This window comes from Corvus moneduloides, chromosome 7 (assembly GCF_009650955.1).
Source record: "Corvus moneduloides isolate bCorMon1 chromosome 7, bCorMon1.pri, whole genome shotgun sequence".
Taxonomy (NCBI): domain Eukaryota; kingdom Metazoa; phylum Chordata; class Aves; order Passeriformes; family Corvidae; genus Corvus; species Corvus moneduloides.
In genome coordinates, this window is record NC_045482.1 from 27724837 (window position 1) to 27743112 (window position 18276).

The 18276-nt window shown below is 45.0% G+C and overlaps 1 protein-coding gene across 4 annotated transcripts in view; it reads left to right on the forward strand.

The window, feature by feature from the left end:
* GLI2 (GLI family zinc finger 2) overlaps positions 1-18276 on the forward strand; it is a 190862-nt gene that overhangs the window by 113955 nt on the left and 58631 nt on the right. For 3 of the 4 annotated variants that reach the window (XM_032114616.1, XM_032114615.1, XM_032114617.1), the window contains one exon: positions 8046-8151. In XM_032114616.1, the coding sequence (XP_031970507.1) occupies positions 8046-8151 (106 nt within the window). Of the gene's footprint in view, positions 1-8045; positions 8152-18276 lie in introns of those variants that run through there. The other variant, XM_032114618.1, reaches the window with a different exon arrangement.

An 18276-nucleotide genomic window follows, 5' to 3' on the forward strand; every position in this document is an offset into this window, starting at 1 on the left:
AAGACATTTTTTTTTGTTCTTGCACCTGAGCTGAAGCAGTAGAATAAACTTTGTAAGAAGACAAACTCCTCTGGGCCATCCCCAAGAGGATGGGTGGTTATTGTGACTGCATCCGAGGAGGTTTCCTCTGGGATGGCAGAGAGGGACAGCCTTCCATTTGAAGTGTCTGAGGGAGATGTTTGCTGTCTTTAATGGATTTTATAATGGCATTTATTATGCAGGTAACCCCAGAAATGGGCTTTACTCTGTGTCAAGTAAGTACTGTGTCCACATGCGCATCTGAAGTCTGCATCCCTGCAGGGAGCTGAGCAGGGAAACCGACAGCTCCTGGGTCTGTGTGTGGGAGTGAGGTGCATGCAGGGGCTCCAGCAGTACTGAAGCAGAGAGACAAGCCTTCTCATGTTATCCTCTGCTCCTCACTGAACCTCAATTTCTGAGTGTGAAGTCACACTGACTCTGTCCTGAGGGTGCTTTGAGATGTCAGCACAATAATGCTTTTCAAGGCTTTTTTTTTTTTTTGGTGATTTTATAGCTGAAGGGCAATATGTTTTTTATTATTTCTTGTTTACTTTTCACATATCTGCATCCCAGCAAGGCCCCTTCTCCTTCCAACTCTGCTACAGGGTATTTACCATTACTTGAGCTGTTTGCCTAACAGAAGTTAGTTGTGTGATCTTTATTTCTTACCTGGATATGATGCTGTACCCAACCTACTGTTAAACTAAGCATCTTCTCCAACATCCTGAAATGCATTAAAAAAATAGTTTTGTAAATCAGGCTACCGCCATCTTTCTGCATTAGTTTTGTTAGAAAAAGAGAAAACTGGTTCTGCATCCCCTTGAATGACAACAGCTGGCTGGATGTATTTCAAAATGGTCTGTAGTGCCTGGGGCAGGACAGAGGTCTCCCCAGATGATCTGGTGGGGGCCTGCCTCTTGCTTCTCCTTGCTATAATGATCTCAGTGGGCCAAAATTAATATTTCCTATTACTCTTCTTGTGTAGTTCCTCTTTTATTTTTGTCAAAGCCACTGAGCAGGTAATAAAACAACAGAATAATTAACCAGTAATAATTGAAGTATGCTGTATGAAAACCAAACCAAATGCTAACAAGCCAAACAAAAGGAAAGTAGGCATGGTGCAGCCCTGTTTATAGTGCTGTCTGCTGGAATCATTATACACGTTGATATAATAATACTGAGCACTTAATTACCACATCATTTTTAAAGTGCTGTATAAACATTAACCAAACCTCTGAGGTAGGGAGGTATTATTATCTCCATTTTAAAGAAGGGAAATTCTGACAAAGCGAGGTTAGTCAGTAATTTAGTGTCGTGAAGACAGGCAGCTGATGGGGTGGGAGAAGGGGTTGCAGCTCCTGCCACAGTTTTGGAGACAGAAAAGCAGAGCTGCTGAAGCACCTCCCATGGCTTTTTGTGAAATGCATGGTGCTGCCATTCAGGGAAGGGACACACTTGCCCAGACACCTCTCTCTACTTAGAAAATTCTCAGATTGGTGTAATTAGCCACTGCATAAGTATCCCTTTTTGAGGGAGGCACGCAGTTGGTGTATTTTGCAAAGTAGATAAACATTAAAGTGACTCTCTCAAAGGGGGACTGAGAGGCAGCCACCATAGCCATGTGTGTCTGTTCCTGCTCCTTCCCATATTGATCTGAGTGGTGGTTCTGGGAATGGCTATCCCTGCAAAGCCGTTAATATTCTGCATGGTGGTATATGATTTCATCCGAGGAGAATCCCACAGACGCATCAGCGTGATCTGCTCTGTCATGTTTCTGTGACCCAATTTTCCCTGTTCTTTGTCTCAGACCTTCCCTGACCCCAGGCCTATTATCCCTTCCAATAATTCACCCAGACCATTATTAATGGTGCATTAACTTCGGCTGGCTTTCAGTGAAGATGTTTTTCTTGTGCTCATTCATTCGCTCAGCTCACTTAAACAGCTAGATCATTATTCTGGGGACGTCACACAAACACAAAAACATCTCCCTTGCCGACACCTACAGTCCTGCAGCACTTTGCCAGAGGGGCAGCCATCCAAATACAACAGTGAAACGCCCAGGAGGGACTATCAAAGGGAGTCAAGTAGCCACACACACACTCAGTCTCTCGGGGACGGGTTTGCCTGCCCTGCTCACACACTGAGACTGTCCAGGGATGCTCAGAACCCACCAGCTCTAGGAGACCTCTGATGTGAGGAAAATCACCACAGGAAAGCTGGGGAACAAAGCACGGGCCTGTCTTTGCTGTTTCACAGCCACTGCTCTTGTTGGATGCCAAGATAACATCTCTTTAAATATATGCTGTGGATGAGTAAAATTAGGATGTTAAAAAGTGTAACACAAAAAACAAATGCTGCCTAAAGTTTCTTTCTCACTCGATGCTTTGGGCTTCTCTGGGAGAAGGTTGAGTGAAGAATACTTCATGTTTGTTATACCTTAACCTTGTTCTTGAGAAAGAGAGTAAGATTTGGACATCTGGGAGAAAATGTGCGCAGCAAGAAGGGCCTTTGCAGATATCAGTTGGTTTACTATTATCTTTTTCAAAGAAGCTAGACCTGGGAGGAATAAAATAAGAAGCAAAAGTTGTTGTAAGCTGCTGTGTCGCACCATGCAACGTCCTGCTTTCCCCAGTAAGAGGGATTTGGCCTCTGACAGCACGGCTCAGTTAACCTGTGGAAGTACTGGTGAACTCTCACAAGCATCCTCTGGGACATCCCTTTCCTATTTTTTCTGTCAGTTGCTTGTGCACAGCTGCTAATGACACCTCAGTGACAGGAGAGTGTGAGCTGTTGTCTGGAAAAGTTTTTCTCCCGCTAGCACAAATCAACCCAGTACCCCAGGGCTCTGAAGCCTTTTACAGATAAAGTTGATAAAGTTGCAGTTTCTGCCTGCTGTGATTGAGGTTCATTGGTAACCTGCTCTTGTTTGACTGTGTAGACTTGTGCAAGTTATTTTACATTAGCCTGCTTCAGCCCCTCTCAATTAAAAAAAACAGGACTGTGTTTCAAATGCATGTTTTCTTCCCTTCCTAAAGAGACGTGAAGCTTTGTTTGTCTTTGCAAGGGAGCTTGTGATCCCTTTATGAAAGCTGTGTCCCATGCATCACTGTCTCCATAGGAGATCAAACCAAAAGGCATCTCAAGAAATCAGAATTTGTGTTTCCTCTTTTATAAGATGTTAATTTTTTATGGGGTCTTTTTGCAAATTTGTTGAGAAAAGCACAACAGGTATTATCCAGACAGTGATATTTTACTTTTTTTCCTCAACAAATGACTTTCACTGTTGATTGCAAAATATTTACGCACTATTTCTGATGACAAAGAAGCCTACTTACAGGCTGGACTGCTTGTTCCCACAGGAGACTGTTGGACACCCATAGGAAAGCTGTATATTTTTTAGCCCATGTGGTGGCCTGCACAACTCACATGTGCTTCAGATAAAGCAGGGGGAGCCCAATACTTTCTATGGGGTACCAAGGATGTGGGGGGGACCTTCAGAATCTCTTCCCAGCCAGTCTTGCTGCAGCACCCCAGTTGCAAGTGGCAACTTCTTCAAGTCCTTTCCCAAGGGCTTTCTGAATTGTTTTTGTCAAAGCAAACTGCAAATGAAACCCACTTCAGTGCCGTGGGGCCTGACTTCTTTTCTTAGTCTTTTTTATTTTTTTTTTTTTTTTAAGCAAACGTGTGTAAGCTGAAGTATTTGGAATAGAAAAAGCTTGCTTGACCCTTCCTAATTCTCACTTTTGAGCTCAAAAAGAGATGCTGCTATGAGTGATGTCAAAACAGCTCCTTTGCTTGCTATGCAAACCCATACATGCACTCTGTGTTTCTCTTGAAGCACAGGTTTATCTGTAGAGATAATCAAAAGCCTGCATCATCCTCAAATAAGGGCTGTTTCTGATGCCTCCCTCCCTGATTCCTGGGATTTTCGGCAAAGGGACATCCCCTTTAAACCTGCATTTCTGCCTCATATCTTTTCTCTTTGAAGCCAGAGGGTTGGCTGGCCTTTGCATAGACAAGGATGAGAACACAGCAGTGGGAGGTCTGTGTCTTGCTCATAAACCTTGGCCAGAAAATAGGCTCCGACAAGTGGGGACAGGTAGCAGCGTCTTCCCCCTTATCAAATGGCACAGCAGAGCAGACACATTCCTGCAGGAGCCCCGGTGGGGTGGAAGGTGGGGCCTCCTGAGAGTGCCTTGTGTTTTGCCGCCCTGCTTCACCCTGGGAGCTGCAAGCCACTGACTTGGTGTAGAACTGTGTTGTTTCTGTGCAAAACACCCTGTTCTCTCATTGTCCCTGCCCCTTGGGTGCTGCTTTTGATGTGTTCTTCAGCTTTCTCTTCCTTCAGCAGGAACCAGAGAAAATGTCTGTCTCTGGTTCCAGTGCCTGGGGACTTTTGGAGGTGCCATGTCACGCCTTTGCACCTCAGAGTATTGTACTGCATGGCTTGGTGTGGCCCAACCTTTTCCTGGGGAAAAGCTTTCCCCAGGCCTCCTACTAAAATCTCCCTCCCTCTTGTGTAAAGCAATCATCATTAGCTCTAATTGGGCAGCTTTGGGGTTAAATCTACAAAGATTGCTTGGGTTTGGTAAATCCTCTGCCACTGCAAAGCAGATAATGCTAAACAAAAGATTGCCTTGATTAGATTAACGTTGGCAAATTCATTGCCCTAATCATCATATTGCCCTTCGTGTGGCTATTCAGGAATACATCACCGTAACTTACTTGAAGTAATTGAATATAATTGTCTTTTTAGCTCCTATGTGTAAAACATCCATCTTTGTTAACGGCGTGTGTTGCTGTCCTGCTGCCAGCTCACAGTCCTCTTCTGGCGGGGTGGGAACAAGAAGCAGAGCCAGGCTGACGTTTATGAATTGGTAGTTGATTGCCTATAAAACCATTCATTATTTCTGACCAAGCACCTGGAAGAGAATAAAAAGGAACAGCACCAGCCACTGGAGCCCGTAGGCTTGTCTGGTGCTCCCAGGCAGAGAAGCAGAGGGGAAGTCATGAAGGGGAATGTTGCAAAGGGATGTCAAAAAACACAACCCTTTCCCTTGCCCTTAGTGGCAGCAAAGCACAGGGCACGTGGTGGGGTTGGAATTGGGCGTGTGAAACAGATACCCAAGGCAGAGGCATTGCTGACCTTCCCACGGGCCAAATAGGTTGAAATGCTAAAAACAAACCAAGAGTGCAGTGGGAGGGAGAAAGTTCATGGAAATTTTTCTTCCATTAATAATCAGAGGTGTGAGGAGGGAGAAATTCTCTTCAGATGTCAATTTTATACCAACAGATAGCTAGGAAAGGAGGCCAGGCAGCAAACAGCCCATGTTTTCAATTTCCCAGCTCTCCTGAGTGACAGGGAAAGACTCTTTTAGCACAGAAATTTCCAATATTATCTCAGCAATCAATCATGTAGAAATGCACAGTTACAAAATAAAATATAGCTGGTCTGGCTTTTAAGATATTCAGTTTGACCTGTTTTTAGTAGTGTTATCATTATTAATAAGTTAAATTGCCCTAGGGAACAGGCCAAAGGATATGGGTAACTCTCCGCATCATTAAAACTCAGCTGCAATGGCCAATACAGTTTCAGCCCAGGTCAGCTCTCCTGCACTCTGTGGGTTGACTCAGCCCCAGACCTGTCCATTAGAGGCAGAGTGGCCACCCTGTTTTGGGAGGTCGCTAATCTCCACCTATAGGGATGCCACCAGCAGCACTGTGGGTTGATCCCAGGACCACAGAAGTGTTCTTGCTCTTTTTGGTTTATTTGTATGGTATAAGTATGGGGTGAGCACTGCAGGAAGCCCGGCCTAGGGGCTCAGGCTGGAAGAGATGTTTGTGTTGTCTGCCACTGGATGTCTGTGCAGGGACAGTTGATTTTGTGACCATGCTTTGTAGTGATGATGTAAAAGCTCCTTGCCCTACTTCCTCTGGTCCCCACAGCACCCATGGGTTGTGGCAGCAGCTGTGGCCAGGGAACAGCAGTGTCCCCAGGGAGGAGGACAGCAGCTGTAGGTGTCTGCCCGCCTAGGCTGGAGTTTGAGCTGAGCATGGTTTGGGGAGACCAGAGGCTCTACTGCACTGTGTGAGCAGGGGATGGGGTGTGACAGCTAAACTCTGGTACATTTTTGACCTGGAAAAACACTGGTTGCCTCGTAAAATGAAGACTCCCTACAAGTGTCCTTACGTAACACATCGTCCCTGCCGAGGACGGTTAAAGGGTGAATCTCCTGAAAAAGCAAATCCTGAAGGATGCAAGTTCATTCTCTCCCTGAGCTGCTTTAGGGAGAGGAGGGGAGGGGGGCAGAAGCGGGGGAAGTGGTTAACAGTTACTCTACTGTGTCCTGACGTTAGGCGAGCTGCAAAAATGCTCCCAGTGTATCAGGTGGTGTGAGGTGCCAGCCCTTTGCTGGAGCACGGAGAGCAAGTCTGCTGCGGAGCCTTAAATACTTTCCACCCTGACTACCTTAGCTTAACGCCTTTCAGCAGAGTTGGCAGGAGGGTTGTTTTTGTGTAGTCTCTCACCTCTCCCAGCAGCCTGGCTGACGCGCCTGTGCCGTGCTGTGCTCGGGGATTGAGCGCTGCAATGGGAGTAGGAGCCACAGATCCTCTCGCTGATATGCCGGGAAAGACGTATATGAGGATTACACGCAGGCTTGGCGCGACGGACCCGAGCGGAGCGCAGCCCCACCGGACAGAGTCGGCGTAGCTCTGGTGCAGCTGGAGTCACAGATGCAAAAGGCTGAATTTTAAGTCTTTCATAGAAAAAGAATTTGGCGTTTACTGAAGTTTGCTGAGCGACAGCAAGAGACTTGGCCCAAGCCTTGACATTTTGGTTTTGGATGGTGCTTCCCCAGTCTCCAGAGAGATGGTACCTGTCGCGGAGGCAAGTCACAGTGAAATACCGAGCACAGGCTGGGGTTTGAAACGCTCACTTAGGAGGTTGGGTTTGTTTTACTTTTGGTCTCCAGTTCGACAGAAAGGCCAAGAAGCCAGAGAAAGAATGGTAAAACCTGCAACAATATTAAGTAATCTTTAATGAAGAACTTCTGACTGTTTGTAAAGGCAGAGCAAGACCAGCCTTTTATCCTTAAGCCGATCGCTGCCACAAATGTAGAAAGGGGCACCTTTACAGATGCGCGGAGCCCTGTCAGAGGGTGATTGTACGGGATCGCTGTTGCGGTTGTGCGGTATCGCTATCGAGGCTCTGCTAATTGTATTTCTTTAGCTTCGGTAATTTTAGCAGGAAAGGCCCAGGCAGCCAGGCAGCATTGTTGGGGTGGTGAGGAGAAATAACCTGATGAATTTTCCATCAGCTCAACTCACTCAAATATTCTCGCCGTTAACTTCTGGGGTCAATAATAAATATTAAAACCTGTAGATTTAATAAGTCAATGTAGGTGTTCGGTGCCTTTTGAGACCACTTTATCTTTCCATCAAAGATGAAACAAGCTTCTCAAATGAATAAAAAATAGGGCCTCAAGTGATTACAAGTGAGAGCAATTTGAGCTCCTCTCTCAGAACCTGGCAGTAGGCACTTCTGAGCCTCTTCTGACTGCCTAGACATTCTGCTTTGGCGCAGCTCTTGCTGTTATATTTTTAGGTAAATATTTTCAGCTTGTGTGTACAGACCTTCAGGAACAGTGTTTGCTGCCACTCCAGGCTTGAGGGACGATGCAGGTCTGGATCCCACCAGGCTCTGTTGAGTCTGATTTGCGTTGCAAGTCTAGTTTTCCTTGGTGCTTGCTATAATCTCCTCAAGTTCAAAGAGCGCTTAGCTGCTTGTCTTTGTCAAAAACCCTGTTGGAGATCTTTTATGTCGAAGATGTAGGATTTTTCCGCATGACTTTGATTATTTATTCATTCCACTTCTCTGGTGTATGATAGCGCTGATATCATGAAGACCCCTTGTCTTGCACTGCTCTTGCTCTGAAATTCATGGAGATTTAGTGCCTTTGAAATTGTTTTAAAAGGGAAGGAAAAGTTTTTGAAGTCCCTTTTTTTTCTTCTATTCCCCATAACAGTGCCGCAGCACATTTTTCCGGCCTTCCACGCTCCTTTGCCAATTGACATGCGCCACCAGGAAGGACGATACCATTACGAACCTCACTCTATCCACGCTATCCACGGGTAAGTCTTACATTTCCACTCCCGTGCCTTGCTAAAATGTCAGCCACCTGTAGTATTCCGAATCCCTCTGCTAAAGTCCCTGGGACTTACTGCCCTTCTGGCAAGCTGGCCCTACTGGCCACCCTCCACCTCATTGTCCCCATCCAGTGACAATGCTGACCTGCCTGGCAGGAGGGCTTCACAGCTCTGTTAAGCCTATAGAAGTGCCCTATAGCAGCAGGATGGGAGTATAGGGCTTTTTTGTCATTATTCAGCTCAGGTCCCGGGAACAGGCTTGACTTGTGTTTTTGCACCTTCCGTGTTTCTTACATCATGCCTTGCCTGGGTCATTTCTGTCACCATCTTGGCAAAGACCCAGCAGCGCTCCCTCTCTTTGGAGACCTTGTGTACCATTCCTTCCTCCCTGCCAGTTGTGGGGACGGTGGTAAAAGGCTGCCAGGAATGCCATAATTCAGTTTGATTTCACTGGACAACAGCCCGAATGGGCTGGGCAGCATTTTCTAAAAGCAGTAATAAGTCAGGTCCTCGTGGGGGTGTCCGTGTCTCCTCTGGAGGGGCAGGACTCTGGGTTTTGGTGGTGACCTTCTCATGAAAGTCTCCTCGCCCTGAGGCAGCTGATGGGCAGCAAGCACAGAGACTGGTGTGGGGCTACACCCTGAGAGGGGGGTTCGTGGTTAATCTCCTCATCCAGGACATGACAGCTCAATAGTTCTTGATGTCTTGAAGGAGATGTTTACAGAGAGATCTGTTTTCACCTCCTGTAAGCTTTGATCAGGGCAAGGAAAGTGGAGCCAGCAGGGATGTGAGCAGAGGTTCTAGTGACCATGGGGCTGGAAGTATTTCTTCTAGTCCCTGAAATGCACCTTCCCCATGAGAGGTGAGGAGCAGCGTGATGCAGTTGGCAGTCCCACAGCCATCCCCAAATCCTTCAACCCACAGCTGTAACACAGGGCTCAGACATCGGCTGAGGAACAGGTCCCAGAGCACTCAGTGTAGGGGAACCACTGAGGGCCAGAATCATTTTGCAAGAAGAACAACTCAGGCTCATAACTTAAAAAACCTCTCATTTGATCCCCTGGAGTCCTGTTGCAGTCTCACTGTTGCAGGGGCTGTTTGTGGAGCTGTGCTGCTTCTGAATAGGTGTGAGCAGGGGAACAGTCCCTGGGAAGCAAGTAATGCAGACAGCAGCAGCCAGATCTGTGGAGCCCCACAGCTACCACAGCTTTATTCTGCTTCCAAAATACTGCAAGAAATAAATGATAGGGCATTCCCATGGATCCTACTAGAAGACAAGTCATTGTCTTTTTGGCTGGCAGTCAGTTTGACTGGATGTTTAAAGGGGCAGAGCAGCTTCTTCCATGCTGTGCGCAAAGGGGAAATAACAAAGCAGGTTGCTAACATGGGAACTGGGGGGGATTAGGGAGGCTGCATGAATTCTGGCTGCGTGGAGTTCTGGTCTTTCATGCAAGTACATGCAAAAATTGTAGAAAGAAGACAGAATAATAACTTGCTGAAAGATAGTTAATAAGCCAGAGCTGTGGCTAATAAAGAACATACAGAAAAGTGTGATATTCAAAAGAGGGGTTAGAAGAGAGGCTGGCAGATGTTCTGAGGTTTGTCACAGGTTATTTGTGTGCCCCACTTGGTGCTCCCCTTCACTCCTCATGAGGAGGTTTGGGTGCACTGCATGTACCCTGGGGCTCCACAGCAGTTTCTGTGGTGGGGTCATAAGGCAAGGTCTTCTACAAAATGCAACTGGGAGTTCACCACTGATGATATGTACCTATGAATCGTGTCCCCAGTAACCCCAGTATTTTATCATATTGGTGTTTTCCAGCTGATCAACCCTGGACAAGTGTACAGTGCTGGCAGATCAGGTTTCAGTTCATCTGCACCAATATTAATAATCTACGGTGTTAGCAGCTACCACATTTGTCTATCAGTGGACCAAGCATGTCCTGCTTAGTATATTAGGTAGAGTTGTTGGCAAATACCTGTTGCATTTCTTCTTTGGGATTCCTCTTGTTCCCAGCAGCTCCTCTCACAAAACCAACTTGCAAGGTACTGGAGAGAAAACTTGGTTGTGGGTCTTAAAGAGGAAACACAGTCCTCTTTGAAACTACCTGGGCACTGCACTGAAAGATGCCTTTGTGGCTGGAGAAGCACCAAAGCTGAGCAGCCAAGTGCTTCTTGGCTGTGGCGGTTTTTTAGGGTCGAGGGAATGCCACTTCCGTTTGGCTGTTTGTCAAGTACCCTGCACTATGGCACAACCACATTGGGAAAATTCTCTGCCGCTGTGGAGTTAGTCTCTCAATCATTTTACCTCTTCAAATTTTATCTGCCAACTTCTTAAAATCATGTCTTGCCCTTTACTCCTCTAGTTTTTTATTCTACTTCTCTTTCGTCTTTCTTCTCTCTCCTCCAGTCTCTGCTATGGAGGTCACAACGTAGCGCTCACCATCCTCACTGGAGGATGTCCAGTGTGAAATCATCCAGACACGGTGGTAGATCTGGACTAGAATATACATGACTGGGTGCATGGCTCTTGTTTAATACACTGGGTGGACTCCGTGGGCACAGATGAGCTTCTAGAAGTTTGTACTCTGTCCTGGTGGTGCAGAAATCAATCCTCCTTGTTTCAAAAGTAAACAACTCTTAAAAAAAAACCGAGGGCAGGTGCATATTTTCACTCTAGAAAATGAAGGCAAATGTTTGGAAGAAAAATTGTGTCACTGAGTTTTGGCTTTATGATTAATGTGATCGGTGCCTGACAGAGAGCCCCCAATTCATCAAGTCTGTATTCTACCTGTCTGCCGTCTTGACGGTACCAAATTTATCTAATTACGTGAACATTGCACGGCAAATTAAGTGCAGTGTCATTTGTTGCTAACTACGGGGTCTTATTATCTGCCTGCTGCATTATGTCAAAGGTTTGTTTCCTGATTGCTCGATGTGACCTGCCAGTGTATTCCCCTTCATCACTGTTTGCATTTGGCCTAACGAGAACATACATTATTTTATCTCAACTGGAAGGAACTCATCTGCAAGTGAGCAGAACCACCTGTGGACCCTTTGCTTGGGAACACAGATGGGAATGTGGAACACTTGAGTAATAAAAGACCCCCATGCCAAGACGGCCCTGAAAAACTTGCTGTGTTTCTCCTCAGTGTTGTCATTCCTTGTGTCTGAATGATTTTCTTGTTAAGCAGCATGACAGTAATTTTCAGGACTTGAGTCTTCTTCTAAATCACTGAGCATTTGTTGCATATGTCCAGAAGCAGATTATGTTGGGGTTTCCTTGAAGTCTACTTCTAGAGGTTTTTTTCAGATTGTTTTGGTGTTTCTCCAGTCATTAGGACAACCCACTTTTCTCCACTGTTGGTTTTACTTATTTGGTGGTGAATTTTTTGGACATCTTTAACTTTTGGACTTCTTTTCTTGGTGTTAACAACAATTTGACAGAATCGTGGTGCTTGCTTGGCTTGTCTAGAAAAATTATCTCATTTAGATGGTCCTTGAGCTCTCTGCAGTGCAAACCAACAGAAATATTGCAGATTCAAGATATTGTCCTGGAATCTGATGATTGTGAGCCTGTGGTAATACAGAGGATAGAGGGAGTGGCAGGATTGGAGTCCAATGGACACTGCAAAGGATGTAATGCATAATGGAGTGAAACTGAATATGGGATGAAATCTATTCCAGGAATGTAGAACTAGAGCAGAATGAATAAAAGAAATTGTATTGATGCATATAAATTGTATGAGCCAAGACTTCCACAGCGTAGCATTCATTTAATAGTAAGTAATACTCCAATACTCAAAGGCTAAGAAAAGACAGAAAAATAAATTTGGAGGTTCTGCATTTTTCTGGAGATATGGGATGAAATTACAGAGCCGCATACTGTTTTTCCCTGTGATCCTCTCTTCCAGAGCACAGGATGGCCCAGGCTCTGTGGAAGAGCAGTGGTGGGTCTTACATGCATTTTCTGTAAGCAGCTTTTATTGATTTGTCAGAATTTCACTCTTCACAGTTGGCTGTAGGTCAGCACTATTTGAGTGAAAGTTGTCAGCCAGGTGTGTCTGCAGGCTCAAAGCCAGAGAAATTCACTTCATAAGTTAGCACAGGTTCTTTTCTAACAAAAGGGGTATTTTGTATTTTAGCGAACTTCTTCACAAAAACCTGCTCCACTGGGGCCTGGTCTCTGCAGTAACTCCATCTGCTTTAAACTAAGGGGGCTCAGCATCAGCTTTGCAAGAACAAGCCCTTGACTCCAGAGGAAAGCTGCTGGCAGATATGGGAGGTGATAACATGCTTACCTTTTTTATTTTTTTTTTTTTTTTTTAAATCACAACAAAAATAACTAAAAACTCCTTAGCTCAGCTTAAAAGCCCCTGCCAATGCAAGAGCCTTCGGGGCTAACCCTAGTAAACAGCATGCCTAGGCTTGACTCAGCAAGAAGCTTTTTGACAGTAGCTCCTAAACTGTGGTTAAAACCCATCAGGCATTACGCACTGTGACAAACAAAAGCAGCCTTGTTTTTCTACCAACATCCTGGTGGTGTTTTAGGATGCAGTTCTGACATTATTTATTAACAAAATATTGTTGTTGCTCTTCTGTCCACACATCAAAATAGTAAAAAAAAACCCAACCAAACCCTGAGCTGATAATCACAAATTCCATGGCTTTCATAGGGACTGAATTGTCCCGAAGACCTAAACATAGAGACAATTCCATCTCCATAATAATGTGGAGTTGCCCTAATTTCCCTCTGGTAGGGATTTTATCTCATTTAATCAAGGATCTTCCTCCATTTCCCTGAGATCTTAATATATTATTGCAGATTTTTCCTGATATCCAGCCTACACTTTTTTTCTTTATCTGATCCTATTACCCCTCCTTGTTGAAGTTTTTTTCCTTTTTACTCTGTTAAGCATTACAGAATACCTTTTCAGAACCAGTTAAAATGTTCCTGAGATGTTTAGGCAGGGTGATTCACAGGCAGAGGAGTTGACTGTTAAACTTTTCATCATAAAAAGACTATGTCTCAAGTGTTTACAAATTTACCAAATTTAGTGTCAAACCCAAGATTTTCCATGTTGAATATCTGTTCCAGTCTGGTTCTCTCTCTCCTTTGTTGTTTTTTGTGAGATTCAGCCAAGGGAGGCCAAGTGGGGTTAAGGGAAAATACGTTGTTTAGCCATACAAAAAATAATCATCATCATCTTATAACTGCTTTTAGAAACACCAGTGTCTCTTGCTTTAGAGTTGGAATTTGTTATTGTCACAGATGTGTCTTGTGCTGTTCCCATTCTACAAAAACACACACAAACCCCATCAATTTTGTCAGATAGGAATCCTTTGAAAAGTCTTGCTTCCAATACATGCATTGAAGTGATGTCAGAGTTTTGCAGTGAAATTTTCCAAGTGCCCTGTGCCCCTGAGCACGCTTCAGCTGATCCTTGCCAGGGCTTACCTGACAGTGCTCCCCATTCTCTGCTGAGGCCTCTCTGCCATCCCTTCCATCCGGGGGGATTCATGACTCCATGGAGGAGAGGAGCCGTTTGCAGTGTGTGCTCATGAAGCTGCCTTTGTGCATTATCAGGTGTGCATAGAGTGCCTTCAGTTATCCTTCGTGGGGTACCACTCCCCCGGGGCTGCAGCTGGGATCCTGTCACGCAGTTCGGGATGGGACCCCTGGTGATGGCCATTCCTGCAGCAAGGATGCCGCTCGGCTGAGCCACAGAACGTACATACCAGTAAAACCCGTGTGTTTTCATATTTACTTTGCTACTGGAGTAGAAAATCTTTGGCAGGTCGTGATTGATGGTACTGTGCTGCTTAGGAGACAGAGCGGGCTCCCTCCGGAGTCAAAGCAAACAGCTGCTCAGAGAGGCCTTCTTATGCGTTTTGCAAAGTTTTACGACTTTCACCGAATAGATACATTGCTCATTTGGGAAACAGGTTTGGGGGCTCCCACATCCAATTTATTCTGTCCCCTTCTTTCCCACATGCTTCTTTTATTTATTTAAGAAAATCAGAATGTGCAGGTTTTCAACGGTTTGCAGGGGCTGGTCCCCTCCAGAAGGCTGGCTCAAACCTCTCCCTGGCCTGTAATTAGCAGGAGTCTGTTGCTTTTAGGTGGCTCTTTGGTAACCTACAGGAGGTGATTTGGGGGACTGTTAATACCAGGATTAATACTTGATGGTCACTTGATCCATCTCCAGGAGACCACAGATGAAATACTAGGCTTCTGCTGTCATGTTCTGGGAGCGGGAAAAATTACTTTAATTCCATCTGTGCTTTATTTTCCTCATTTCTAAAATGTTATCACAGTAATATCCTTTTGATATCTTGAGAGCTAAGACTTGTTTGGCTTCCAAGATTGGTCCTGTAGCACATTTTCAGGTACCGGGGAAGAAGTATATAGCGCTACCTGCCTGTGCAGAAACTGAGAAGGTACATGCCTAGCATCTTCTGGCCTCAGTGGGACGACAGGCTGATCAGGTCTTTGGAAAATGGGGAAGGCATAAACCAAAACACTGATCAGGCCTAATATGTTTCTGTAGGCTTTTCCAGTCTCATAAACTATTCTGCAAAACAAAACAAACCAAAAAGCAAACAGACAAGCAAACAAAACCAAACCGACAAACCTCCACATCTTTCTCTTTTGAATCTTGTTAAAATTTTTCAAGCATATTCCATTATGAGAGAGATTTACACATCTATGCTGTTCTTTAAATTCAGGATATTGTTGTCATGTGTGTTTAGTTAACTAGCCTTCAGAGTACTTTGAGTAACTGAAACCTGAAGTCCAGAGGGACCTGAAGTGGTTTCAGACTCACTAAGCTGCAATGAAATGCAGATTGGGTTTAGAAATATTTGGGCTGGATCTCCAGTTGCCGAATGCTGTGACATCGGGCTGGAGTGAGGGGCCTGGGTGAGCTCAGATGGAGTTGTGCCCATTTGCACTTAGTGAAGATCTGGGCCACTGAGTTGCTTGTGCTGTGAAAAACTGCACCTCTCATTTAGCCTAATCACCGCCAGAAGAGTAAAAATGGCTAAGAGGTTTTAGTACTGAGAACAAAAGCGTGATCTTTGAGGTCTTTTATGTAAACCTCTGGCATGTGTTCATTTAATATGATGTCACTCTGTAATCCACCATTGCTTTTAAATGTCATTCTCAGAGCTTCATGTCAGCGAGTCTTAAGTAATAATCCCTTTGCTTACCTCACTTTATAGTAGATTAAAAGTGACTTCATGCTTCCACCTTATCCACTGTTAAGCTTGTGCTTTAGGAAAAAAAATTATTTGAACTCTCTTCTCCTGCTGCTTTCTAAAGAGTTTCTAAACAGAGAGTGCGTGTCTTTCAGAAGCTATCTCCATAGGATTGCCCATTCTCCACTGCTTTCAGCATCTGTGAAAATGGATAAATGTTCAGTGCCAACTTCCTGCCCTTTTAAACTCCAGCGTTCCGAATTTGTTTCTCAAGTTTTCTCTCAGCTAAATGGGGAGCACTGCCCTTCCTGGCCTCTTCTTTTTCTTAATCCTAAATAAGTCACCTCTCTAGATGGTATTTCACCTCTCACCAGCTTCTTGCGGTCATGAAGACAAGAGATGCTGAGACCTGTTGCAGCGTTCTGCTCCTCTGTAGCACTTTCTCTTGTACTGCACGGGGGTCTGTGGGTTTCCCCTTGTATCTCCTGGTTTTGTATCTCCTGGTTGAACTTTTACTCTATCCTCTAGCAAATCCTTTCTCAGTATATAAAGCTCTCCATGCAGTTCTCCTGGTCCACCCTCCTTTTTTTCTCTCCCTGAATTTCACCCGTCTGCTCCTAGCACACCTCCTTGTGTAACACGTCCCTCCAGATATTTGCTGCATGTTGTCATATCCTCTTCCCTGCTCTAATGAACTGGCCAGGCTGCAGCCTGCAGCATACAGTCAAATATCAATCCACTCAGCCTCCTCATTTTCACTGTTTCTCTGAAATCCTTCCAGTGTGTGTGAAGATAAATGGACAAACCCCATCCATCCCATTGGCTTGTGGAATGAAGCCTGCGGCACATCACTTTTCAGGGGCTGGTTAATCTGGATTCCCAGCTACCAGTGGCCATGGGGAGCAAATTACGCAGGGTGCCGAGAGATAAAAACTAATGGCAGGAGTGCTGGCTTGTGATACTGGAAGAAAAATGTAGGATTTTTAATGTCCATACAGAGCGGAAATTTTCAAATCTCATCCAAAAGTTCCCCCCACGCAGCAAAGAGCAGGGAAGTCAATTTACCCTGGATGGATAAGGACTGAGTCAATTCTGCTGGGATTAGAACATGTGGTTCGAAGGATCCTAGGTATTTTGGGTCTGATTCTTGGACCACCCAGATGGCTGGGGGGAAAGTTAAAGAAAAAATACTAATGAAAAAAGGACCTGGTTTGGCAGAACTGTGGATCTGGATACCCTGTGTGCAGCTGACACCATGCAGACACATCTGCACCAACCAAAGGGCAGAACTGGGTGCTGTTACTCTGGCAAATCTCAGTCCTGCACATCACTCCTGCGGGAGGGTGTGTGTTTTAGCGGGCTTTCTAGATCCCTGACTCTGACACTAAACCACATAAGTATGTTTTTCTTCTGTGTGCCAGACCATTTTGAGAATTTGTGATTTTACACAATTTTCTGCCTTGGAGACTCTTGATTCCTGTTCTTTTATGTTTCACCATTGATACTAAATAGCTAACAGCTAAAATTTAGAGAATTTCTCAAGGGTCAAACTTTTAAAAGTACCTGTATTATTTCAGATCATAAATCCCAGTGTACTGGGTCTGGCTAACAATATTTGAAAGCGGGTGTTATGGGTTTCAAAATAGTGTTGACTCTTAGGACTGGCTTGTCGAGTGCTGATAATGCAAAGGCTCAATGTGTTTTTCAAACAAGCTGGATCCTATTTAAGGTCAAACTACTCCAACCTCCATTGAAACTCAGGACACTAAAGCCATCTCTAGTAAAGGAGTTAAGTACCTAAAAATTCATAAAGTGGCTGGAGTGAAGTTAAGAAACATAGACATGTTAATGAGGTGCATTATGCTTGTGCATACTTGGAGCCCAGTGTGCATGCCCAGGCCATGCAGCTCCTGCAGGACCAGTGGGGGTGTTTTCTGCCCTGTCTCCTCTCTGTTGTAGAAGCATGCACATGGCAAATCTCATGGGAGGATGTGCTATGGAAAAACATATCCAAGGTTTAGATTATATCAGTTGGCCAGGCTCCACTTCAAGAGCAAGTTTACTGCATTCCCTGCTCTCACTTTATTGGTGTGTGTGGGGTTGTTTTTTGATATAATTGATTGTGGTAGCTGATAGTGAACCAGGAGAATGTGAGCCTTTTGATGATTTTTTAAAGCAGATACTTGGTGGGGGGGTGGGGGGGTGGTGCCTTAGAGCATGGTAGGAGCTGTCCTTTTCCCCCCCCTGGGCAGCAGAAGGACCTGTACCATGGTTTCCCTGCTGCTGAGCACATACTGTTAGATTAAATGTGAGCATTAGGCTCCACCACCACCTCCTGCCCTTTCTATGGCTGCACTGGTGTGCCAGTGTTTCTTTTGCACAGGTGTAGCCTCCTCACAGCAGAGGTATTTCTTCCTGCACAACTCATTTTGTGTCTCTCTTACATCTCTTCCTACTCTGCACACATGAACTGATGTCACTAATAACAGCACCTGGGTGCAGTCAAGCAAGACTGAAAAAATATGTTGGGGCTGTCTAAAATGCAGTCACATTCAGCTTTTGGGGTTTAAGTCTCTCAAAGAAATAAATTTATGTTCTTAAATCCTGTAAGGGCCTTTGAGATATTTTCCCTTTTGATCCTGTGAAAGCATCCTGGAAAAGAATTTGTCTTATTTCCCCTCTTGCCCCTTTCCTAGCTAGGCTTTCCTAGCTTGGTTATGGAGCTACTTACATGGCTTTTGATTTGCAAACCAGCTGCTGGACATGGTACCTGCTGATTGAATGCTTCATCTGAAAGCCTCTTAAGATCCCACAGAGTAACCACACATCCCAAACTACCACTGGTAGAGGAAGTCTACCAGAGTGTGGTTAATACATTCAAAATAGGAAAGTTTCAAGCTTACAGCTGCA